This window comes from Pan paniscus, chromosome X (genome assembly GCF_029289425.2).
Source record: "Pan paniscus chromosome X, NHGRI_mPanPan1-v2.0_pri, whole genome shotgun sequence".
Lineage (NCBI taxonomy): Eukaryota > Metazoa > Chordata > Mammalia > Primates > Hominidae > Pan > Pan paniscus.
The window spans coordinates 152,844,199-152,870,577 of record NC_073272.2 but is presented as its reverse complement, the minus strand read 5'-3'; the positions used below and the strand labels follow the sequence as shown (position 1 = coordinate 152,870,577).

Below are 26,379 nucleotides of genomic sequence, written 5' to 3'. Positions count from 1 at the left end.
ATGACTCAGTTTTTCTACTTTCTATATACATGTTCTTTTCACTACAAGATGTCATTCTACTTCCAGTCATTTGTATCTCCCAATCTGTTCTGCCTCCAGTGTTCTATGGCTCTGTTATTGACATCAACAACTGCTGAATGGCCCAAACCGGAAATCTGGAAGTCATCATGACACATCCCTCTCCATCAGTCCCCACATCCTATCCATTGCCGGGTCCTACCTATTCCTCACGTCGATTCAGTTTTCTCCATCTCCACTGCCTTCATTCCAGTCAACTAACAAACATTTATTAAGGACCTACAATTCTGAGGCACCATTCTAGATATTAGGACACAGCAAGTGAAGAAGATGAAGTTCCTGCCCTCAAGGATTCTACATTCTGGGGGGTGTGTGTGTGTGAGAGAGAGAGAGAGAGAGGAAGAGAGTAAGAATGAGCAGTGATGGACAACTAAAAGGAAAAGGTAATTAAATGCATGACTAAAACCATTGAGTCATACAGTTTAAATGGATGGCGTATATGAGATGTAAATTATATCTCAATATAGCTGTTTAAAAGTGCCTATTACTTACTGGCTGGGTGTGGTAGTTTATGCCTGTAATCCCAGCACTTTGGGAGGCTGAGACAGGAGGACTGCTTGAGGCCAGGAATTTGAGGCCCCATCTGGGCAACACAGCGAGACCCCATCCCTATACAAAAGATAAATAAAATAAAAATGTCTATGATACATTTGTGCTTCTTTTTCTGTTAAACTCCTGTTTATTTATTTTGCCCATTTTTTTCTTTTTTTCTTTTTTTTTTTTTTTTTTTTTTTTGAGTACCAATAAGTCTTTATTTATTCATTGTATTTTCCCAGGGAAAGGAGAAGGGAAGGGAAGAGTCAGCTTGTGTTAAAAAATGATTAGAAAATGGGAAAGGAAGTACCCAGTACAGCAAAATCAACCATCAAATAAACACACCCCAGTGATGGGGTCACCAAAGCCCAAAGGGGCTCAGTCTCCTGCAGTTCAGGAATGAGGGAAAAGGATCAGGAAAAAAACAGACAGGTACAGGCTTTCCTACCCTCCCGCCCCATAAATTCAAGATTTTACACAAAGCTTTGGTTTCTAGCAGTAAACATGGAGTTACATTCGCTCGTCTCCTATTAAACAATCTTGTGGCCACTTTGACATAAAGTTTCTAGCACCTGCATAAAAGTTCCTGAGTGACTTGGATATACATTCATATTCCCTTTCTTGGCCTCCTGACCCCACTTTCTACATGGAAGGCCCCCAATTGCATCTCTTTACTTTAGGATTAGAAATTAAAATTAAGGAGGTTTGATCCATCCAAAATACAGTACTGTGTTTTTGTTTTGTTTTGTTTTGTTTTGTTTTTTTTGAGACAGAGTCTCGCCCCGTAACCAGGCTGGAGTGCGGTGGTGCGATCTCAGCTCACTGCAACCTCTGCCTCCCGGGCCCAAGCGATTCCCCTGCCTCAGCCTCCTGAATAGCTAGGACTAAAGGTATGCACCACCACACCCGGCTAATTTTTTCGTATTCCAGTAGAGACGGGGTTTCACCGTGCTGGCCAGGATGGTTCTGAACTCGTGACCTTGTGATCCGCCCACCTCAGCCTTCCAAAGTGCTGGGATTACAGGCGTGAGCCACCGCGCCTGGGCTACAGCAGTGTCTTAAGTGTTTGGCATGAATACATCAAGAAATGGTCGGCCCAGCGTGGTGGCTCACGCCTGCAATCCCAGCACTCTGGGAAGCCAAGGTGGGCAGATCACCTGAGGTCAGGAGTTCCAGACCAGCCTGGACAACATGGTGAAACCCCGTCTCCACTAAAAATACAAAAATTAGCCGGGTGTGGCGGGTGCCTGAAATCCCAGCTACTCAGGAGGCTGAGGCAGGAGAACCGCCCGAACCCAAGAGGCAGAGGCCGCAGTGAGCCGATCATGCCACTGCACTCCAGCCTGGGCGACACAGCGAGACTCCATCCCAAAAAAAAAAAAAAAAGAAAGAAAGAAATGGTAATGGTCTTGACTTAGGAGGTTGGGAACAAGGGATGGAGGGTTTTCCTAGCTTCAGTATTTTTGCATACATCATTTAAGAGTTGTGGAGACACTCCAAGCATGAAATGTGTATGTGTGTGGGTGTGTAAGTTTTCTTTTTGGGGGTGAACAGAAAAGAGGGCAGGGTAGAAGACAAGTTTTTAGGACAGAAGATCTGGTCTAATAGGTAATAGGGGAAGGGGAATACAAAAGAAAGGATGGTTCAAGATCCCCACTTTAAGAAGAGGGCCCCCCAAACTAATGTTTCAGATCTTTTTGCCTGGTGCAGAACCTTCTGTCAAAGATGCTTTGGCTATTTTTCTCTCAATACAAAAAGAAGTTTGTAAACAAAACCCCCAAAGAACACGGAGAAAGACCAATACATTATATTTACACAAACTAGGCCACCTAGCAATCAACTTAGTGAAGTCCTACAAAGCCCAGACAAATACAGTAACTTGGGGGGCAGCATTTAGGGGAGACAAGAACCCAGGATCAGACACACACCACCCAATGCGTTCTATTGCATTTGTCCCGTTTCAACACAGTGAGGTAGGTTTGCGGTGATCTCACAGCATGTAAACGAAACCCCCTTTTTCTCCTTTAGCTACCATGACACTATTAATCACTACTGTAGCAGGGCAGGACACAGGCTCCAGGCACCACAAAGCCCTCGCTTGTGTGTCTCCCTGGAACCCGAAAATTTTGAAAGGTTAAGGATCTCACCTTACTTCATATATCCATCCCTCGACAGCACAGGATTAAGTACAGGGGTATTGATCTTTAAACTTATCCTTAGCAACTCTAGTTTTACAAACACACACACACCCTGTGGCACGTGGTAGGCCTAACCTAATCTGGTGAAGAACAGATCTGGAGATGTAAAGCACGTCCTGTGCCATAGGATTAGACAACCCTCACCTAATCTTGGCTTGCTCTCTGGCCTTTTCACCGGGCCCAGCCTCTCCTAGCCTCTGTGTACCACCATTTCCTGTTTAGACTAATTCCCAATCTTCCAGTAGAAGGCAATCAAGTCATGGGGCCACCCAGTTAAAACCTAGTCTCCCATAAAACATTTTCAAGGCAGAGGGGGTTTCAAGAGGACACTATGGCAGAAAAGCCAGCTCTTATTGGCAAAAATGAGGTAGTTCAATAGGCTGTGCACTCCAAATAGTTGCTCTCCACGGTGGCAAAAACAACAAAAAGTAATTCCTGCTGCGCAGACCTGGAGCTGCTGCCGGCTATCCCTGAGATTGCTCATGTACCTGAGAACACAGTGCAGGAAATGAGGGCCTTAGATTAAAATATACAAAAATACAAAACCAGAATATTTATATTAAGGAAAAAAAGTTAAAATGCACAAGATACGTCATTCGCACACAGCTAGTGCAGTTGGCATCCTGGAGAAAGTGGGACCCAAGGTGCAGTATCCAAGGGAGCAAATAAATAAAATCACATTGGCCCAGAATGGGGCGGGGGTGAGCATAGAGCAGCAGGTCTGCAGCTGTTCCCCCAAACACCCTTTTTGCCATCATCATTACCCATTGCTTGGGACAGCTGCCAGCACCCTATCCCAAAAGTGGGTATGAGGATACAAGATGTGAAAAAAAACAATGCTTACTCCTGAGAGATCTCCTTCCACAGAATGTAGTGGCTTGGCTCCATGAATCTGGTCTTATACTTAATCATTTCACTCTGGCATGGGAATTATTATATATCCTTCTTTAAAAGGAAAACAACTTCCCTATCCAGGCCACTTTCAAAAGCTGGAAATTCTGGGGATGGAGACTCAAAGTATGCAGGTTGTAGGGTGATTCCCCCCTCCTGGTTGCCCCCAGAACCCTCACTTGCATTTGGACAGAGCATGGTTGGAGTTCCTTTGACTCACCCTTTCCCCCCACCTAGAGGGAAGAAAGGGTGATGGTGTGAACCCAAGCCTGAGATACATGGCAGTGCCAACTAGCCCCAATGCACCCTATTCCCACTTTCTCCACTCTGCCTGCTCCTCGAAACTTCCTGATAGCAAAAGAATAGCCCCCACCCATTGTGGCTCAATTCTGTGCCTCCGGGAGCAGGGTAGGGCTGTGGATTTCTTCTTCTTCCTCTCGAAAGTAGGTTGGCTTTCCCTGTGCACTAGGGCCCTGCTGGGCCTTCAGCGGACATGAGGCTACCATATGGCTGATGCTCTGGCAGAAGTGGCACTTCTTGGGCTGGGGTGGCAGCTTGCATTCCTTGGCATGATGATCTAGACCTCCACAGTTGTAGCACCTGTCTCCTTTTGATCTGCGCTTCTGCATGTTCTTTCCTTTTGGCCGCCTCTCACTCCCAATACAGAATACTCCACCAGGTCCGGTGACACGGATGGATTCCAGACCCTTGGCTGACTTCTTAAAGGTGAACTCCACTGCCTCACCCTCCTTCAAGCTGCGGAACCCTTCCATGTGCAGCTTACTCTGGTGCACAAAGACATCCACTGGGGGGTCGAGCGCGACCCCGGCGCGGGCGGTCATGGACAGGAAGCCGAACCCCATGCGCACGTTGAACCACTTACAGATGCCCGCACCGTGCAGCAGCTGAGGCTCGTCCGCCGCCCGGGCCGCGTCCTCCGGCGCCTCCTCGGGCGCCTCTTCTGCCGCCTTGGCGCAGCCACCTGCAAACTGCTGGTTGGACACGGAGCCCATGGTCGTCGGCTGAGCCCGTGGCCCCGGGCCCCTGGTCGGGCGGCTGCTGGCCCCGGAGAAGTCCGAAGGCAAAGGGTTGGTCCGGAGAAGAAGCTCTGCCCATTTTTTTTCTAGCAGGTTATTTATCATCTTCTTGTTAGTTATATGAGTTTCTTACATATTTTTTGTGTACTAATCCTTAGTTAAATATATTCATTTAAATATTTTTCTAAGTGTGAAATATACAAAAACCCTGCAAATACATACAGTTTAGCAGTGATTATGAAATCAGCACTCATATATTCACTACACAAGTCTAGATATAGAACATTATCAGCAATGCAGAAGCTCACCTATGTAAATTGTGGTCAAGTTTCTCCACGGTAAAGGGAGAATTTTGTAATAATCATCTTATTTTTTCCTTTTGTTGTACTACCTTGCAATACATTTATTAACAATATTGTTTAGTGTCACTTGAGTTTTAAACTTTTTATTCAGGTTTAATTTTCAATAGTTACTGACATAGATTTTGAGCCCATGGTTATATGAGTTTTGACAAATGTGAATACTTATGTATCCATCACCAAAATTAAGATGTAGAACTTTTCCATGACCTCAGAAAGTTCTCCATTTCATTTTATATTTAATCTTTCCTCATCCAAGGCACCCTCTATTCTGTTTGCCATCATTATAAATTAATTTTGCATATAATTAAAATCATATAGTATGTACTCTGTTGTGTCAGGATTCTTTCCCTCAACATAATGTTTTTGAGATTCATTCATTGTGTTGCATGAATCAGTATTTTATTCATTCTTATTGCTGGATTCCATTGTATGGATATATCACAATTTTTTAAACCATCTACCTGTTAACCTGTTAACAGACATTTGGGTTGTTTTCATGTTTGGCTGTTATTACCCTCCTATGAGCATCTTATACAAATATTTCTGTAGACCTATGGCTTCATTTATTTTGAGAAAAATACTTAGAAGTAGAATTTCTGGGAAAGGGCTAGTGTGTGCTTAACCATTTTAAAACTGCCTGTGTTTGGTCAGATTAAGAGGTCTGTATGAAGGAACTTATTATTGGAAAGTACTTTCAGGAACAACATCTGTGAGGAAGTGAAGGAAGTAGGGAGGAAGAAGTGGCAGAGAAAGCACTCACCTGTGACTCAGTCATGATGGAGACTTCATCCTATCCCATGGGCATCCTTGTGGCTGACATGTCCCTTCAGAGTTGTCTTAAATTGAGTCAAAGGGGCCCAGTCTTTATACTCTTGCACTTACAAGTCATTGGATGTAGATTTTTCCTAGGGAGATTACATAATCTTTGATTAGGTTATACCCTCCAATTAAAAAGAAAAGATTGTCATATTTGATAAAAAGAATGATTCAATTATATTTTTCTATAAAACCCTACTTTAAATATGAAGAAACAGATAAATCAGAAATAAAAGAATGCTAAATGATAGAACATGAATTAACTATACTAACATCAGATGAAATAGATTTCAGAGCAAGGAATATTATCAGGGATTAAAAATAGATATTTCATAATGACAAAGGAGCCAATCTACCCAGAAGACATACTAATTCTAAATGTGTATGCACCTAATAATAGAGCTTCAAAATAAATGAAGCAAAAAATTATTTATAGGAGAAATAGACAAATCCACAACTGTATTTAGAAATGTCAATATCTTTCTTTCAATAATCGATAGAACTAGTGCACAAACATCAATAAAAATATGGAAGACTTGAACAGCATTATCTGTGTTCATAACATAATCGACATCTACACAACATTCCATCCAACAACATCAATATACATACTCATGTCACATTTTTTAAAGGTGCACATAGAACATTTACCAAGATAGCCTATGTCCTGGGCCATAAAATAAGTCTAAGTAAATAAAAAGGATTGAAGTAATAAAGGTATGTTCTTGCTCAGTAGCAGAATTAAGTTAGAAGTCAACAACAGAATTATATTTGGGAAATTAAAAAATATTTGGAAATTTAAAATTATACTTCTAAATAATCCACACATCAAAGATAATTTGTCTCAAGGGAAATTTAAAAACTTTTGGAACTGAATTAAAATGAAACTGGATAAAGAAAATGTGGTATATATACACCATGGAATATTATGCAACCATAAAAGGAAGCAGATCATGTCCTTTGCAGGGACATGTATGGAGCTGAAGACCATTATCCTAGCAAACTAACACAGGAACAGAAAACCAAATACTGCATGTTCTCATTTATAAGTGGGAGCTATATGATGAGAACACATGAACACTAGAGAGAAACAACACACCCTGGGGCCTATTGGAGGCTGGAGAGTGGGAGGAGGGAGAGGAGCAGAAAAAACAACTATTGGGTACTAGGCTTAATATCTGGGTGATGAAATAATCTGTACAACAAACCACCATGATGCAACTTTACCTATGTAACAAACCTGCTCATGTACCTCAAACTTAAAATAAAAGTTAAAAAAAGAAAATGCAACACCTCAAAAATTGTGGCATGCAATTAAAGTAGTACTTAGAAGGACATCTAAGTGCTTATATTAGAAAACCTTATGAAACTAGAAAAAGAAGAGCAAATTAAAGTCAATATAGGGTAATAAACAGAAAAACCATGAAGAAAGCAATTATACTAAAAACTTGTTCCTTGAAAAGATAAATAAAATCAGTAAATTTCTAAACAGACAGCTCAGAACAAAATGAGAGAAGACACACATTACCAATATCAGCAATGAGATAGGTAACATAACCACAGATCCTAGAGCCATTAAAAAATAATGAAAATGTTGGCCCGGCACGGTAGCTCATGCCTGTAATCCCAACACCTTGGGAAGCCGAGGCTGGCGGATTGCCTGAGATCAGGAGCTCGGGACCAGTCTGGCCAATTTGGTGAAACCCCGTCTCTACTCAAAATAACAAAAAATTTAGCCGTGCATGGTGGTGTGTGCCTGTAATTCCACTCAGGAGGATGAGGCAGGGGAATTGCTTGAACCAGGGAGGTGGAGGTTGCAGTGAGCCGAGATCGCGCCCATGCACTCCAGCCTGGGCGACGGAGCAAGACTGTCTCAAAAAAAAAAAGAGAGAGAGAATATTATGAATAAGCTTGTGCCAAAAATTTCAACAACTTACCACAAGTAGGCAAATTTGAGACAGAAACAATAATTGGACAGAATTCAACATCCATTTATGATTTAAAAACTCTCAGCAAATTAGTAATAGTCAGAAATTACTGCAAGTTGATAAGGAGCATGTACAAAAAAAAAAAAACCTACAGATAACATCATTACTTACAGATGAAAGACTGAATGCTTTCCCCGTAAAATTAGGCAAGGATGATTGCTCTCAGATCTTTTCACTCTTATTCAACATAGTACTAGAAGCTCTAGACACTGTAAAAAAGCGGAGAATCCACAGATGGCAGAAAAGCACATGGAAAGATGTTCAACATCATTGCCCATTGGGAAATGCAAATCAAAACCTTAATGAAATATCACTATAATCTCTCATAACAGCTACAATAAAAAATAGTCACGGTACCAAATGTTGGCAAGGATGTGGAGAAATTGCATCACTCATATATTGATAGTGAATGTAAAATGGTACAGTCACTCTGAAAAGGAGTTTAACAGTTTCTAATAAAACTAAATATGCAATTAGCATATGAACATAAAATTAGGCTATTGGCCATTTATTACAATAAATAAAAACTTAAGGAGATTTGTCTTCAGTGTTCAACCTTGATGCAACCCTTATCTTGCATGTCTGGCTAATTGTGGACAGTTTTTATTTATCCGTAATTAATGGCCAATAGCCTAATTTTATGTTCATATGCAAATTGCGTATTTAGTTTTATTAGAAACTGTTAAACTCCTTTTCAGAGTGACTGTACCATTTTACATTCACATCCTTGCCAACATCTCAACCCAGGCCCAGAAGCCCTATCAAGGTGAGTGGCCCACTCAAGCTCCGACTCCTACCCTGTCCTGTCCTGGCTCTAACCCCCACCCCAGCCTGCACCCCTTCTCATGAAGCTTCTGTTCCCACCCCTCTTCCATCCTCTCCCCAAAAACCAATTCCCTTCTGTGATCTCCCTGCTGTCCTTCCAGGTTCCCAAGACAACCTGAAAGGGAAAAAGAACCCTGTGAGGGAGTTTCAGGAAAAAAGCTTCTCCCTAAAAGACCACCGCTTCAAGCAAACCTGAGGAAGGAAGTGGGCCAACACTATCTAGCCACTGTAACCAGCTGAATAAGGAACTCAATAAAAATCAGCCACAGCAGGACCAAGTAAGCCAGAAGACCTACCTCCACCATCTCCAGCATTTCCCTGTGCAGCCTGTAATTTCAGGGCAAGGCAAGAGACCTCAAATCTATCTGAGAAGTCCCCAAAGGTCTGACCCGCCCCCCACACCCCCCGCCGGAGAAATAGCCAACAAGGTCTAGAGTACATTTTGCGCCCCACAGGGTGATGAAAATAAAACGAACCTGTTGTAAAATGATGTGTGGGTCTGTATATTCTCAGATGGTGGGGAGGGAGGAAGGAAGGAAGAGGCAGTGGTGTGGGAAGGGAGGGAGGTGGGTATTCTGGGTTTGGGGCCAGAGTATATATATCAAGTATATCTCAATAAAACTATTTTTAGAAATTATATTCTGTGAAAGTTGTCAGAATCAAAATGGAGTCACTAACGTTAAAAAACCACTGACAAATACAGCTGCAAAAGGTTATGAAGGAAGGGTTATCATGTAAGAATGCCTGATAACAAAAGAGTCTGCAAAACCTACAGCCTTGTACAAAGGCCATTACCACCTTGTGCAAAAAATACTTCTGTGAGGGCATCCGCCTAGCAACTGCTTGTCCAACCTCGGCCTGGCATCACCCTTGTTATTGATCTTTGTAGTCAATGATAATTATTTCCTTCTTCTTCTTTTTTTTTTTTTTTGAGACGGATTCTCATTCTGTCACCCAGGTTGAAGTGCAGTGGCATGATCTCAGCTCACTACAACCTCTGCCTCCTGGGCTCAAGCCATCCTCCCGCCTCAGCCTCCAAGTAGCTGGGACCACAGGCCTGCACCACCACATCTGGCTAATATTTTGTACTTTTTGTAGAGATGGGATTTTGCCATGTTGGCCAGGCTGTTCTCGAACTCCTGAGCTCAGGCCATCTGCCCTCCTTGGCCTCCCAAAGTGCTAGGATTACAGGTGTGAACTGTCACGACTGGCCTAAGGATAATTATTTCAAAGGAATTATGTAAGTCTCCTCATTTTTTCCTTTTAAAACCTTTGTCTTCCTTTACCTCTCTGAATACACATCATTTACTATGGCACGTGTAATCCCATAGTGCAATGCTCTATTCCCAAATTTTCTTTTAGAGAGCCTCTCTCCATATAATTAGGTTGACAATTCCCTGAAGAGAAAAATAACTTTTGAAAAAATAAGGATAAAAGATTGGGGGAAGAGCATTTTATCACAGAAATTATATAGACATACTGGAGTATGGTGGTGATAAAAATCAAGATTGGCTTTTATTAATTTTATTGTTTTAAAATTATCTGTAGGGATTCAACTTCCACTTCTGGGAAGATGGAGTACTCTCCTATTTCTCCTGCTATGCACAACTAAATGCCCAGAATGTTATACACAAAACAAGCAGTAAGATGGGTCTGAATGGTAGAGAAAAGAGGGAGACTGGCTAGGGACCTTGGAATCCAAGGAACAACATAGCATAGCGGTGAGTTCCCTGTGTTTTCTTTTCTTTCTTTCTTTCTTTCTTTTTTTTTTTCGAGACGGAGTCTCGCTCTGTCACCCAGGTTGGAGTGCAGTGGCATGATCTTGGCTGACTGCAACCTCCCCCTCCAGGGTTCGAGCAATTCTTCTGCCTCAGCCTCCCGAGTAGCTGGGATTACAGGCGCACGCCACCACGCCCAGCTAATTTTTGTATATTTAGTAGAGACGGGGTTTCACCATGTTGGCCAGGCTGGTCTCAAACTCCTGACCTCGTGATCTGCCCACTTCGGCCTCCCAAAGTGCTGGGGTTCCCTGTGTTTTCTTTATGCCTTATATATCCCAGAAATGGAGCTAAATAAGCCAACAGGTACAGGGAGTTGAGGGGAGAAGCCTCAACGAAAGCCTTCTCTCTCTAACCAAAAAATAAAAACAGGAAAAGGGTAACCTAGCAAAACAGAAAACTTTTAGACACTAGCTGCTCTACTCTCACCAAATATCAACACATACAAAAAATCTATGGCCCCACTCACATCCACACCAGCAAAGGCTAAGAGGGGAGCCTGGATTGCCACCCTCACTAGGCTATATCAAGGGCTCCAAGTACCCCCTCACCAGCACTAGAGTGGTGTCAGAGGTGACTGAGTAGAGAGCTTGAGCTTTTATTCCCAGCATGTAGTAATGAAGCATTTCCCTCCCCACAGCATGTTGTTTATATAGCTCATGTGGGGAACTTGCACTTCCACTCAAAGATAAAAGTCGCCCTTTCCTCTCCTGACTTGGGTGTCATCAGAGGAGGTCTCATAAAAAGTGAGGACTTTCACCACTGTCCAGGAACAACGAGACCATCCCTACAACCTGTGGTGTCAGCAGAGGCCACATGGGGAAGAGTAATGAGAAACACTCACCCCTCCCAAACAAGGAGGTATCAGTAGAGCCCTAGTATGGGGCCAGAACTCCCACCTAAACCCAGCAGTATTGAGTGGGCTCCCACTTGGGTGTCAATGGAGGCCAAGTGAGGAACTTGATCTTCCATTTCCATATGTCAGCAATGAAGTGGTGCCCTATCTCTTTTGCTACAGTGATGTCTGAGAAAGCCAGCTAAAACACAAGGTTTAAATAAGATCCAGAATAATATGACATAACAACCAAAATATCAATAGCTCAATCAAAAACCATTCACATAACAGAAACAGGAAGATCTTGAACTGAATAAAAACTCAGTCAGTACACGTCAACACCAAGATGATGGACATTGAGAATTATCTGACAAAGATTTTAAATCAGCCATTATAAAAATGCTTCAACATGCAATTATAAACACATCTGAAACAATTGGAAAAAATAGAATATCTCAGCAAAGAAGTAGCACATATAAAGAAAAATCAATTGATGTTTTTAGAACTGAAAAAAGCAATAACTGAAATGAAAAACTTAATGGATGGGCTAAAAAGCAGAATGGAGATGACAGAGGAAAGAATCAGTGAACTGAAAGACAGAACAATAGAAATTTCTCAGTCTGAACAACAGGGAAAAATACATCAATATAAAAATGAGCAGAGCCTCAGAGACCTGAGGGACCATAACGAAAGATTGAACATTCATGTCACTAGAATACCAGAAAGAGAAGAGAAAGAGAATAGGGCTGAAGAGGTACTCAAAGAAATAATGGCTTAATGCTTTCCAAGTTTAGCAACACTCATAAACCTATAAATTCGAGAAGCTGAATGAATCCAAGGAGAATAAATCCAAGTCAAGATACGTCATAGTCAAACTTCTGAAAATTAGAGACAAAAAAAAATCTTGAAAGCAGCGAGAGAGAAATGACATCTCAGTTTAGAGGGAAAATAATTCAAATGACAGTGAGGTTTGCAACAGAAACCATGAAGCCCAGAAGAAAGAAGCACAACATCTCTCAAGAGCTGAAAGAAAAGAACAGTCAACACAACCCTACATATAGCAAAAATATCTTTCAGGAATGAAGGGAAAATCAAGATATTCCCAAATTAAGGAAAACTAATAGACTTTGTCACCAGGAGATTTACCCTAGAAGAATGGCTAGAGGAAGTTCCCTAAACAGAAAGGAAATGATAAAAAGGGTAATGGGGAATTGGAACATTGGGAAGGAAGAAAGAACATGGTAAACAAAATGTTGATAAATACAATAGACTTTCTTTCTTCTTTGAGTTTTCTAAGTTATGTTTGACAGTCGAGGCAAAAATTATAGAATGGCCTAATATGTCTTTAAATGTATGTATAAGAAATACTTAAGACAATCACATCATAAATGGAGAAGGGTAAAGGGATATGAAGGAAGGTGAGGTTTCTACACTTTACTTGAACTGGTAAGATGTTGACAACAGTAGAGTGAGATAAGCTAGGTATATATAATAACTAAAGCAACCACTAAAAAGGATATACAGTTGTAAGTTGGCACTCCCATTCTTACAAGAAAATGCTTGACAAACTGAAAACTTTTTCTTACACCCATCAGAGAACTGAGATTGCAGGGCAAACCACTGACTGAAAATGTGGAGCGACTGGTTCACACAAAGAGGAGCAGGTAAGATCTGCTTACCTGTAGCAGAAGCTGCTGGAGCCATAAACTGGTAAGAACATCTAAATGGTGATTTTGATGACTTTCTGAAAGCTGAGTGTGGGGTAATGTAAGTGATAAACTACCTGGGGCTGCAGTCTTAAGGGGCAAACATTACAGGCTTTATTTCCAGGAACCCCACCATATTCTCGCAGTGAAGATCTGAGAAAAGTTGGCCTTGTGGATCTGACACTGGGAGGCAAAGATAAATCATTGTAAAAGAAATGCCCAAGATTTTCCACCTTCACCTCTGAGGTTATATACCCCATTCTGGCTACAAGATAGGCTAACGGCACCTGAGACGCTGAAGCCAAAGCTGAGGAAGAAAGCAAACTCTGCAACAGTTGAGTTGGGCCTGGGCACAGTAAATCTGGAGATGACTCATACCTTCAGTGAACTCGTTCACAAAAACACAAATCAACCTCTTTTAGAATCTCAGGGTTCCTGAATACTGCTGAGGGCCCTGTCAAGAGCGAGGGCAGCTAAAAGAAAGTACATGGAGCAGAGGTGGGGCAGGCATTGATCTGGGTGGGTGTTAATCATGGGTAGATGAGATGATCAAGATGGCGCCCTTCCTCCTATAAGGCCCTCTTAGTCCATCACCCTGGGGCTCATTTTGGGTGACCCTATTCTCATTCAGAGGCTGTCAGCCTGAAGCATTTCCAACCAGAAGCTCCAAATCCCATTTTGATGGTGGAGAGTCTTCATTAAGATTCTTCCATGACCCAACTCCCCAGACTAGTGGTAGTTCACATGCTGGAGGAAAGGCCCTCCAACCAGCATCACTGGTGGCTCCCCATCCATGGAAGAAAATCAAGGTGAACTTGGGTTTAGCTATGACTTCTTAGACACAACACCAAAAGCATGACTCATGAAAGCAAAAATGGATAACTTAGATATTATTAAAATTAATAACTACTCTCTAAAAAACACTGTTAGGAAAATCCTGCCCATACCGGTGGTAGTTCATGTGCTGATGGGGAAAGCCCTTCATTCCTGGAGGCCCTCTGGCCACTATGTAATTAGTTCAGGCTCATCCCACGATACCTGTCTTCTCCACACTTAGAGTACCTCTGATCTCAGGAAGGAGAGAGACCCCCTTCCTTGCTCCATTAAGTACTCCAAGTCCCACTAGTGGGGGTCTACAGCAAGGGTTTTCTCTCAAGGAACAGGATCTGGAGGACACCTTGCAATGAGCAAAAAAGGAGAGAGGCCAATGCCCCAAAACCCCTCTTCCCACCAATGGCTCTCACCCAGATGAGGAGGAGGTAGCACTTTACTCCCATCACATGTGGACAACCTGGCACTGCCTCTAAGTTGATAGAGACCTCCTGGGCCTGGTCAGGGTGTTAGCCCAACAAGCCTTGTCAGAAGTCTCAGGAATCATACTGTCAGGTCACACTTCTCTGAGCTCCAGGGCTCTAGAGATCAGCAGGGGCTGTGGTGAGAGATGGAATGAACAAATCACTGGTCCAGGCAGCCTTCTCCTAAGCCTCCTCCTGTCTAGCCACCAGGTCTAGCTCTTTGAAAACGAAGACCCCTGAGGGTGGGAAGGTCATCTGTGTTGGAGATAAGGGGCAGAAGGAGCTGCCATTTCCCCCTTCCTCTTTGACTTGTATCATCTCCAACCCTTCTGGTACTGACCAATGTCCCTAGCCTCTTTCAGTCCTTTCCCCTCCAGCATTATCGATGCCCTCTTTGACCCATCCTGCTTGCTCTCTAGATGATAGAAACATATGAAGGCTCATTTTTACCATTCCATGTATTTTATGTATATTTGAAAAAAGTTACAGGAAACCTTTAAAAAGTAGTTCTTTAATCCTCCTGGAATTAATTTTTGTGTGTAATTCCAAGGAGGGTTCTAGTTACATTTTGTTTTCTACATGGATATTTAGTTGTTTCACTGTCATTTATTAAAAGTTATAGTTTTATTATTGCCCTATCTCTCCTGCTCTTTTTAAATATATAAATCAAAAGTCCATGTATTAAGTGGGTGTGTTTCAGGAATCTCTATTCAGCTCCATTGTTCTATTTGTTACACCTTGTACCCATACTACAAATTCTTTATCACTAGAGCTTTCTAGTCATTCTTACTATCTGGTGGAGGAACTCCTTTTATCTTCTTTTATCTCAAGAATGTCTTGGCCATGCTTAACCTATTGCATGTTGTGTTAATCTGTTCTCACATTGCTATAAAGAAATATTTGAGACTGGATAATTTATAAAGAAAAGAAGCTTAATTGGCTCACGGTTCTGCAGGCTGTACAGGAAACATGATGCTGGCATCTGCTCAGCTTCTGGGGAGGCCTCATGAAACAATCATGGCAGAAGGTGAAGCGGAAGCAGGTACGTCACATGGCCAGAGCAGGAATAAGAGAGAGGCAGGGGAGATGCCACACACTTTTAAACAACCAGATCTCATGAGAACTCACTCACTATCACGATAACAGCACCAAGGGGGTGGCGCTAAACCATTCATGAGAAATCCAGCCCCATGATCCAATCACTTCCCACCAGGCCCCACCTCCAACAATGGAGATTACAATTCAAAATGAGATTTGGGCGGGGACACATATAGAAACTATATCACATGTCAATTTAAATTTCAGAGTCATCTTGCAATATTTTACACACACATGTATGTAAGCACACACATTCACACATAAAGACTTTAATTTTTAAATTGGGATTGCAATCATCTGTACATTACTTCTGGAAATAATTAACATGTTTACAATATTGAATACTCACATCCATTTATTTTACATTTAAAGCCTTAATTAGTTCATTAATTTAATTTCCATGAAGTTCTTAGGCTTTCTTTGGTTAGATTCATTTTACAAGGTATATTTTGTTTATTCTCATTTTCATACTGTTACTGCAGAAACTTAATTTTTTTGTAAATTGATATTTGTCCTGCAACTTTTATATATATTTTATTAAATGAATAATTTACTCTTATTTTGAATTTTCTTTATACACAATCTAAAAACCATCTGTTAATTAGGCAAATTTTGTTTATTTTTTATCTCTAGCCCTTTTATTTCATCTGCTTAGCATTACTGCACTGGCTAGTACCTCTATTACAGTATTGAATAGAAATGGTGATAGCAAGAATCATTGTCTTTTACAATTTCAAAGTAAAAGTAACTTTCAACTTTTTGATGTTTGCTGTAGTTTTTTGGTAAATACTCTTTAAGTAGTTTGCTAACAGTTTTTCATTGTTAATAAACCTGTAGCTTTAGACTTAGAGAAAAATAGAAAACCTAGTATTGAGTGCCCTATGCTCCACACCGTTTCCTCTATTATTAACATTTTCCATTAGTATGGTACATTTGTTACAACTATTGAACCTATATTAACACATTGCTATTAACCAGAGCACATACTTTATTCAGATTTCCTTTGTTTTTACCTAATGCATTTTTTTTTCTGTTCCAGAGTTTCATGTAGGACCATCGTTTCACATTTACTCGTCATGTCTCCATAGGCTCCTCTTAGCTGTGGCAGGTCTTAGACTTTCCCTACGTTTGATGACTTTGATCTTCACAGTTTCGAGTAGCATTGGTCAGCTATTGTGCATAAAGCCCTTCTACTGGGATTTGTCTTATACTTCTGTCATGATTAGAATGAGAGTATGAACTTCCAGGGGGAAGATCTCAGAGGTAAAATGCCATTCTCTTCACATCATGTAAAAGGAACCTATTAGAAATATGATTTCTCATGGTTGATGTCAGCTTCGGTACACCACTTGTTCTGTAAAGGTACAGCAATCTACAAAGTATGATATTGCCAAAAGAATGGACACACATCAATGGAACAAAATAGAAATAGATCCATAAAAATATAGTTTACTGATTTTTTGACAAAGATGCAAAGATAATCCTATAGAGAAATGATAGTCTTTTCCACAAAGGGCACCTGAACAAATGGATCTCAATATGCAAAGAAATGAACCTAGATAAAACTTTATATCTTTCACAAAAAATAACCTCAAAGTATATTATATACTCAAATTTAAAATGCAATATTATAAAACTTCTTGAAGAAAATAGGGGAAGATCTACATGACCTGGGTTTTGGTGATAAATTTTTTAGATACAACATCAAAAGGGTGGTCTATGAAAGGCAAAATTGATAAGTTAGACTTTCTAAAAATAAAAAAGAAATCTCGAAAGCTCTTTGAAAGACATTGTTAGGAAAAAGAAAAGAGAAGCCACAGACTATGACCAAGTGTTTGCAAAACATATATCTGATAGAAGATCTGTATCCAAAATCTACAAAGGAGGCTTACAACTGAACAATAAGAAAACAAATTGATAAAAACTCAATCAATGGGCAGAAACTCTGAACAGACACATCGCCAAAGAAGATATACAGATGGGAAATAAGCATAAGACAAGACCATCAACATCATTCTTCGTTAGTGAATTGTGAATTAAATAACAATGAGATACACAGCTATTAGAATGTCTAACAATACCACTCGCTGGCAACACTAAGGAGCAACAGACACTCTTACTCATTGCTTCTGGGAATGCAAACTGGTACAGCCATTTTCAAAGATGGTTTGTCAGTTTTTTGTTTGTTTGTTTGTTTTCAACAAAGCTGAACACAGTCTTGCTATTCCTAGGTATGCATCCAACTAGTTTGCAAACTTGCTTCCACACAAAAAACTTGCACACAAGGGTGTATGGCAACTTATTTCATAATTACTAAAAACTGGAAACAACCAGGATGTTCTTCAGTAGGTGAACGGATAAACAAACTGTGGTCCAACAATAATAGAACATTATTCGTGAAAAAAAGAAATGAGCTATCAAGCAACAGAAACACATGAGCTTAGTGTTAAGTGAAAGAAGCACTATAGTGAAAAGCACTGCAGTCTAGTTGATAAGTCTGTTTCCCACAAGGATGGGGGTTAACAATTCTGGTTCTACTGTGCATATATATACATACACATACATATACGTATTTGTATGTATGTATATATCTACCCATGGATCAACTACTTTATTTATTTATTTTTATTTTTTATTTTATTTTTTTGAGATGGAGTCTCGCTCTGTTGCTCAGGCTGGAGTGCAGTCGCACGATCTCGGCTCACTGCAAGCTCCGCCTCCCAGGTTCACGCCATTCTCCTGCCTCAGCATCCCGAGTAGCTGGGACTACAGGCACCCGCCACCACGCCTGGCTAATTTTTTGTATTTTTAATAGAGACGGGGTTTCACCATGTTAGCTAGGATGGTCTCGATCTCCTGACCTCGCGATCCGCCCGCCTCGGCCTCCCAAAGTGCTGGGATTACAGGCGTGAGCCACCGCGCCCAGCTGGACGAACTACTTTTATAGATGAAGAATGGTAGAAGCCAGATCTCTCACTGTTGAAGTGGATACTTACAGAAAAACAAAGGAAGTAGGCTAGAAGCTCCTTGTGGTAAAGGAGTAGTGTTGGAGACATCAGTAAGAACTCCTGTTCAGCTTAATATACATACAGAAGGTTGCACACACACACAACTTACAGATAAGTGTATATGCACAGGTTAATAAACACATACATTTCCTTACTCTGTCAGATGAGACAGCTAGGAGCAACAACTCCCCAGGAACAATGAGCATACCTAGCACCCACATCTAGGATTCTAATACTCTTCTCCAATAAAAAGGAAGCAGAAATCCATGGAAAAGTGAATTCTTCTATGACTGGAACAGGAGATACACAAATGAGCCTGAAGCATTTTGTCATGACAGAAAGTAAGGCAAAGCAAAAAACATGTATAATGATGGAGGTATGTGAAAGGAACACCAGAGCCAACTGAAAGAGCTTCCAATGGACAAAGATGGAACAATTTGAGCAACAAAATAAAGTGGTATTGGATTATAACCCAAAACATATGATAAATAACCATGAGTTCATCCGAGGTAAATCCATGGGTGAATAAATACATAAATAGGGGAGAATAGACAAATCTCCGACTGAGAAAAATTCCAAATCATTTGTGTCAGTGCCACCCCTTCCCTACTCCTTAAATGTGGCATGCTCCTAATGATTTCCTTTTTAAAAGTATAATATGGAAAGGGGGGAAATAATAACCTTACAGAGGGAAAGCCTGACAAACACTATCTTAGCCAGATGATCAAAGTCAACATCAACAGTGATAAATCATGGTGGTAGAATATTGTGTGATGAGAATGGCAATTCATCTTTCTGCTCTTCCTGCCCCAAACCTTTACCCCAGTTTAATTATGAGAAAAAACTCAGACAAATCCCAATTGAGGGTCATTCCACAAATGGCCTGACCAGTACTCATCAAAACTGTTAAAATCATCAAAAATCAGGAAAGCCTGAGAAACTATCACAGCCAAGAGAATTCTAAGGAGACATGATGACTAAAATAATGTGGTATCCTATATGGGATCCTGGAACAATAAAAAGACACTGAGGATGAATATTGGCTTGGAAGTTGTGACAAATGCATCATATTCATGTATGATGTTAATAATACAGGAAACTGGGTGTGATGTATATGGATCCTCGCTGAACCCTCTTTGCAATTGCTGACGGTTTCCCACATGCTGTTCTTGTGATAGTGAGTGAGTTCTCATGAGATCTGATGGTTTAAAAGTGTGACATTTCCCCTCTCTCTTGCTCTCTCCTGCCGCCTTGTTAAGAAGGTGCTTACTTCTCTTTTGCCTTCAACCATGATTATAAGTTTCCTGAGGCTTCCCCAGCTATGTGGAACTGTGAGTCAATTAAACCTCCTTTCTTCATAAATTACCCAGTTTCAGGTAGTTCTTTATAGCAGTGTGAAAACGAAATAATACAGCTACAGATTGGGAGAAAATATTTGTAAATCCTGTGTCTGATAAAGGACTCATATCCTGAATAAAGAAGTTTTAACACTCAACAACATGAAAACAAGCAATCCAATAAAAATATGTTAATGATTTGAAGACACTTCACCAATGAAGATACACAGATCACAAAAAGAGCATATGAAAAGATGCTTACCATAATTATTCGATAAAAATGCAGATATAGACAACAGCAAGATTCCACTACACACCTATTAGAATTGCTAAAATCCAAAAACCTGAAAATACCAAATTCTGGAGGAGGATGTGGAATTCTCATTCATGGCTGGTAGGGAAGAAAAATGTTACAGTCATTCTACAAGTCCATTGGGACAGTTCTTATATAGTTAAACACGGACTTACCATTGGACCCTGCAATCATGCTCCCAGGTTTTACCTACATGAATTGAAAATTTCGCTTCACATATGCAAAATCACATACACAAATGTATATAGTAGCTTATACATAAATCACCAACCAAGATTTCCTTCAAGAGGTGAATGGATAAATGGTGGTTTATCCAGAAACTGAAAGTCAATTCAAAGCTCAAGCCACCCTCAAATGTTCCAGGACATGCAGTTTTGGAGGCCAGGTCTACCAAATAGTCAGGGAAAACAAATCACCATCTCAACTATTCCAAAGAATCCAAATGGATAGGCAATTTTTCAACACATTCTCCCAGGCTCCCTCTTCTGGATTCAAAAAACCAGATGATGACACCTGAATCCCCATGCAACACTTGAGCCAAGTTCACTCATATTGCAGCAAATACCCCAAATAGATAATTGCATATTCAACACTGCAGTGGATTAAATAAGCAAGAAGCCTATATCCAAGGAATACAAATATTATTATTTTCAAATTTTTAATGTTTGTGGATATATAGTAGGTGTATATATTTATGGGGTACATGAGATTTTGATACAGGCATACAATGTGTAATAATCACATCAGGATAAATAGGGTATCCATCACCTTAAGCACTTTTCTTTGTGTTACAAACAATCCAATTATACTCTTAGATATTTTAAAATGTACAATAAATTATTGTTGACTGTAGTCAAACTGTCGTGCTATCAAATACTAGATCTTATTAATTCTATCTAACTATATTTTTGTACCTGTTAACCATCCCCTCTCCTCCCACAACTACCCTCCCTAGGTTCTGATAACCATTGTTCTACTCTCTATCTCCATGAGTTCAATTGTTAATTTTTAGCTCCCACAAATAAATGAGAACATGCAATGTTTGTCTTTCTGTGCCTGGCTTATTTCACTTAACATAATCACCTCCAGTTCCATCCATATTGTTGCAAACGACAGGATCTCATTCTTTTTTATAGTTGAATAGTACTCCACCGTGTATATGTACCACATTTTCTTTATCCATTTTTTTGTTCATAGACACTTAGGTTGCTTCCAAATCTTGGCTATTATGAATAGTGCAGCAATAAACATGGGAATGCAGATATCTCTTTGATATACTGATTTCCTGTCTTTTGAGTATATACCCAGAAGTGGGACCACCAACAGTGTCGAAGTGTTCCATTTTTTCCACATCTTTGCCAGTATTTGTTACTGCCTGTCTTTTGGATAAAAGCCATTTTAACTGGGGTGAGATGAGTATGTCACTGTAGTTTTGACTTGCATTTCTCCGATGATCAATAATGTTGGCCACTTTTTCATATACCTGTTTGACATCTGTATGTCTTCTTTGGAGAAATGTCTATTCAGATCTTTTGCCCACTTTAAAATTGAAATATTAGATTTTTTTCTTATAGAGTTGTTTGAGCTCCTTATATATTCTGGTTACGAATCCCTTCTCAGATGAGTAGTTTGCAAATAGTTTCTCCCATTCTGTGGGTTGACCCTTGACTTTGGTGATTGTTTCCTTTGCTGCGCAGAAGCTTTTTAACTTGATGTGATTCCATTTGTCCATTTTTGCTTTGGTTGCCTGTGCTGGTGGGGTATTACTCAAGAAATCATTGCCCACTCCAATATCCTGGAGAGTTGTCCTACTGTTTTCTTTTAGTAGTTTCAAAGTTTGAGGTCTTAGATTTAAGTCTTTAATCCATTTAGATTTGATTTTTGTATATGGTGAGAGATAAGGGTCTAGTTTCATTCTTCTGCATATGGATATCCAGTTCTCCCAGCACCATTTATAGAAGAGATTATCCTTTCCCCGATGTATATTCTTGACACCTTTGCCAAAAACGAGTTCACTGTAGATGTATGGATTTGTTTCTGGGTTCTCTATTCTCTTCCATTGGTCTATGTGTCTGTCTTTATGGCAGTACCAAGCTGTTTTTGTTACTATTGCTTTGTAGTATAATTCAAAGTCAGGTAATGTGATTCCTCCAGTTTTGTTGTCTTTGCTCAGGATAGCTTTGCGTATTCTGGGTCTTTTGCGGTGCCATGTAAATTTTAGGATTTTTTTTCTATTCTGGAAAAGAATATCATGGGTATTTTGATAGGGATTATGTTGAATCTGTAGATTGCTTTAGGTAGTATGTATATTTTGACAATATTGATTCTTCCAATCCATGAACATGGAATATCTTTCCATATTTTTGTGTCCTCTTCAATTTCTTTCATTAATGTTTGATAATTTTCATTGTAGAGATCTTTCACTTATTTAGGTAAGCTAATTCCTAGGTATTTAATTTTATTTGTAGCGATGGTAAATGGGATTACTTTCTTGATTTGTTTTACAGATTGTTCACCATTGGCATATAGAAATGCTAATTTTTGTATGCTGATTTTGCATCCCGCAACTTAACTGAATGTTTTTCAGTTCTAATAATTTTTTTGGTGAAGTCTTTAGGTTTTTCCAAATACAAGAACATGTCATCTGCAAACAAGGATAATTTGACTTCTTCCTTTCCAGTTTGGATGTCCTTTATTTCTTTCCCTTGTCTGATTGCACTAGCTAGGAATTCCAGTACTATGTTAAATAACAATGATGAAAGTGGGCATCCTTGTCATATTCCAGATCTTAGAGGAAAGGCTTTCAGTTTTTCACCATTCAGTCTGATACTAGCTGTGCATCTGTCATATATGGCTTTTATTGTATTGAGGTATGTTCCTTCTATACTTAGTTTTTTGAGAGATTTTATCATGAAAGATGTTGAATTTTATTGAATGCTTTTTCAGCATTAATTAAAATGATCATATGGCTTTTGTCCATTCTGTTGATATGATGTATCACGTTGATTGATTTGTGTATGTTGAATCATACTGGCATCCCTGGGATAAATCCCACTTGGTCATGGTACCTAAGCTGCAATATAAAATCCCCTTTATTCTTCTCTCTGCTTTTCTCAAGCAGAAAGAGTCTCTCCCTGTAGCCACTACAGCTGGGAAATTGCTGGGTCACACCTGAAGCCAGCACATCTCTGAGTGTCATCCAAGGTCCACAGCAAGTACTGTCTGGGTACCCCTGTTGACTATTCAAGGCCCAAGGGATCTTTAGTCAGCAGGCAATGAATCCTACCAGGACTGGTTCCTTCCTTTCAAGGCAGTGGGTTCCCTTCTAGCCCAAGAGGTGTCTAGAAATGTCATCTGTTAGCTAGGGTCTGGAATGGGATCCTCAGGACTCTGCCTGGTGCCCTATCCTGCTGTGGCTGAACTGGTATCCAAGTTGCAAGGCAAAGTCCTCTTTACTCTTCCCTCTCCTGAGTTTCCTGTAGCTGCAAGCTGCACTACCTGCGGTTGAGGGAGGGGTGGTGCGAGCACCCGCTTGGCCACCCCAGTTAGTATCTCACTAGAGTGCATGCCCCCTAAGTCCACTGGCTCTGAGCTTAGCCCAGCACCAGGACTTGCCCAAGAATTGTAATCCTTGTGGCCTAGACTGCCTTTCATTTAGCACCACGGACCACTTTAGTCCACAGTGGTGAGGCTTGTGGAACTCAGGTTCTGACCACTGGTTAGGGCTGGTCTAAATGCTCCCTCTGTGGGTACCGGCTGAGTTATGCCTGGTGTTGCTTTCTGCTGTAACAGGGCAGTAGTGAGTTCCAACGCAAAGTCCCACAATCACTGCCCTCTCTCTCCCTTAAACACACAGATTCTCTTTCCGTGCCACACAGCAACTACTGGGAGATGGGGCAGGGATGGTGTTAGCAATTCAAGACTGTCTTTCCTACCATCTTCAGTGCCCCTTTCAGTGGTATGAAGTTAGAACCAGGTACTATGATCATTCACCTGATTTTTCATTCTCATTAAAGTGCTTCTTTGTGTGGATAGTTGTTCAATTTGATCTTCCTGCAGGGAGGACAATTGGTGGAGGCTTCTGTTTGGCCTTCTTGTTCTGCCTCCAAGCCAAAAGAATTATTTCACATTAGAAACAATTCAATTGTAATTCTGTACATACAAGATAGAGTAGAAAAAACATTTGGTCATTTCGATGAGTACAGAAAAAGCCTCTGAAAGAAATACTATGTGATTTCAAATTGACAACTTTCAGCAAACTAAGATGAAAAGGAACTTCCCTTTCCTAAAATTGGCAGCAACCATATTTAAATATGAACTTTTAGAAGAAGCATTCACATTCATGTCAGGCACAAGTCGTTGACATATGCTGTCATGGCTACTGTCCATAGCTGCAGTGGGTAGCAAAAATGCAAAAGAGTCAGAGCTATGGATATCAAAATGAAAAAGAGGTATGAAGATTGAAAAGAAACAGATAATATTTGTTGACAATATGATTATCTATCAAGAAAATTCAAAGGAAAAGACACATGGAATATTCAAATAAATAAGAGGCTTCAGAAACCAGGAAATAGTAGATCACTACAGCAAAATCAAGAGGCTTGCCACACAAAAGCAACTTAGAACATATAAAACAGAAAATATAGCATTCAAAAAAGCAATAAAATCCAAAATTAAACAGAAGCCTCACAAAAATATATAAGATCTTCACCGAGGCAACTGTATAAGTTTACTGATAGATTCTGGAAAAAATTTTCCAAATAAATGGAGGAGTGTCATAAATTCATTGATGGAAAACAGAATACTGCAAGGATGTCAATTCTGCTTAAATTATATACAGAGCTAGTGCCTTACCTGTAGCTGCCAAAATAACAATCAAGTTCAGGCTTCTGTGTTCTGTTCCCAAAATCAATTCTGGAGAAGTATAGAATGGAAAAAGAAAAAAAAAGGATTAGCAATAAAATCTAAACCACAAAACAGAGAAATCCCTGGGGAGACTAAGACTGCATTGAACTGCTACTTGTGTTTGGGGCATGGAGTAGTGGCAGAGAAGTTGGGGAGGTCTGTAGCCTGCGCTGACAGCACACTACAGAATGGGTAGAAGGAAAAATTTTAAACTCCCACCCCATATTATTGCCTAATATGAGCCAGCATCTCACAATGTGATGCCAGTAGCCCTGGGGTAATATCAGGACACCAGGAATCTTGGTGTGATTGAGACATGATGGCTCCAGAGTTCTGTTAATACCCACTTGACACCAACTTAGTAGGTGAGGCCTGGCCTTCCAAAAATGTAATTTAAATACAATATAAAGAATGAACTAGAAATGGAATAGCATGAGTGAATCATACATAGTATGAGTAGATATTGTTTAATGAAATAAGTATATGTAATATATGTACATATATATCTGTAAAGATATATAGTGTGAATACATAAAATTATTCATATATAACAAACTTATATACATACATGTTTATGTATCTAAACATAAGCATAGTCTACATATATGACATATAATGTACACATACAATTAGCAGAAATGTAAAATTTATTTCTTACTGTGTGAATGCGGATTAAAATACACACGTCACTAAACAGTACAATGAAATCTCAGAAAAATTCAAAATGCAGGACTCCTCAATTCTCTTGCTGCTGCTCAGCCTCTTCAGTGTAAAAATAAATGCTTTAGGACAAAAGGTTTGACAAGTCGACTTCTGGCTGGGGAGGAGCCCCCGTGGGAAGGTGTATGTCTTCTCCCACAGGCCACTACAATCGCAGGCACTGCAGCTCCCCAGGGAGAACCTGGCCTGGGACCCACAGCCATTCTCTGCAAGGGGTACAGCTGGGCGAATACTCAGAGGTGACAGAAACAGAGCATCCCCCACCCATCACTTCATCAAAGAGCCAGGAGCCAAGAGGAGAACCCTCCTGAGTAAGGATTGAGGGTCCACTCACCCCACATAGAGGGACCACAGAATCCAGTTCAGCCCCTCCTGTCAGCCCTGGAAGACCCTGACAATGTTGTCGCCCTGACCATATCCCTCCCTCCGCTGCCACCTCAGGGGACTGGGAGTCAGTGCTTTGGTCTGAGGGGAGCAGACACCATCCACACAAGATGGGATCCAGGCTCTGCCAGGCATCAAGGTCAGGACCTTGAGGATGACTGAGACTGCCCACCCCCTCGACCTCGACCCCCCACCCCCACCCCCATTTCCACCCCCACTCATAGCAGAATCCGCTATGACACCAGCAGTCAACCCAAGGAAGCCCCAGGCT

The 26,379-nt window shown here is 40.5% G+C and overlaps 1 protein-coding gene across 1 annotated transcript; it reads right to left on the bottom strand.

The window, feature by feature from the left end:
- Nucleotides 1-734: 734 nt before the first annotated feature.
- Nucleotides 735-4,803, bottom strand: LOC100976812 (protein lin-28 homolog A). The gene has a single exon (XM_008965900.4). The coding sequence runs from the start codon at nucleotides 4,712-4,714 to the stop codon at nucleotides 4,085-4,087; it is 630 nt and encodes a 209-aa protein (XP_008964148.1). The 5' UTR covers nucleotides 4,715-4,803; the 3' UTR covers nucleotides 735-4,084.
- Between the last annotated feature and the right edge of the window lie 21,576 nt (nucleotides 4,804-26,379).

Coding starts and splice junctions, on each gene's coding strand:
- LOC100976812 (XM_008965900.4), bottom strand. CDS start 4,714: ATGGGCTCCGTGTCCAACCAGCAGTTTGCAGGTGGCTGCGCCAAGGCG.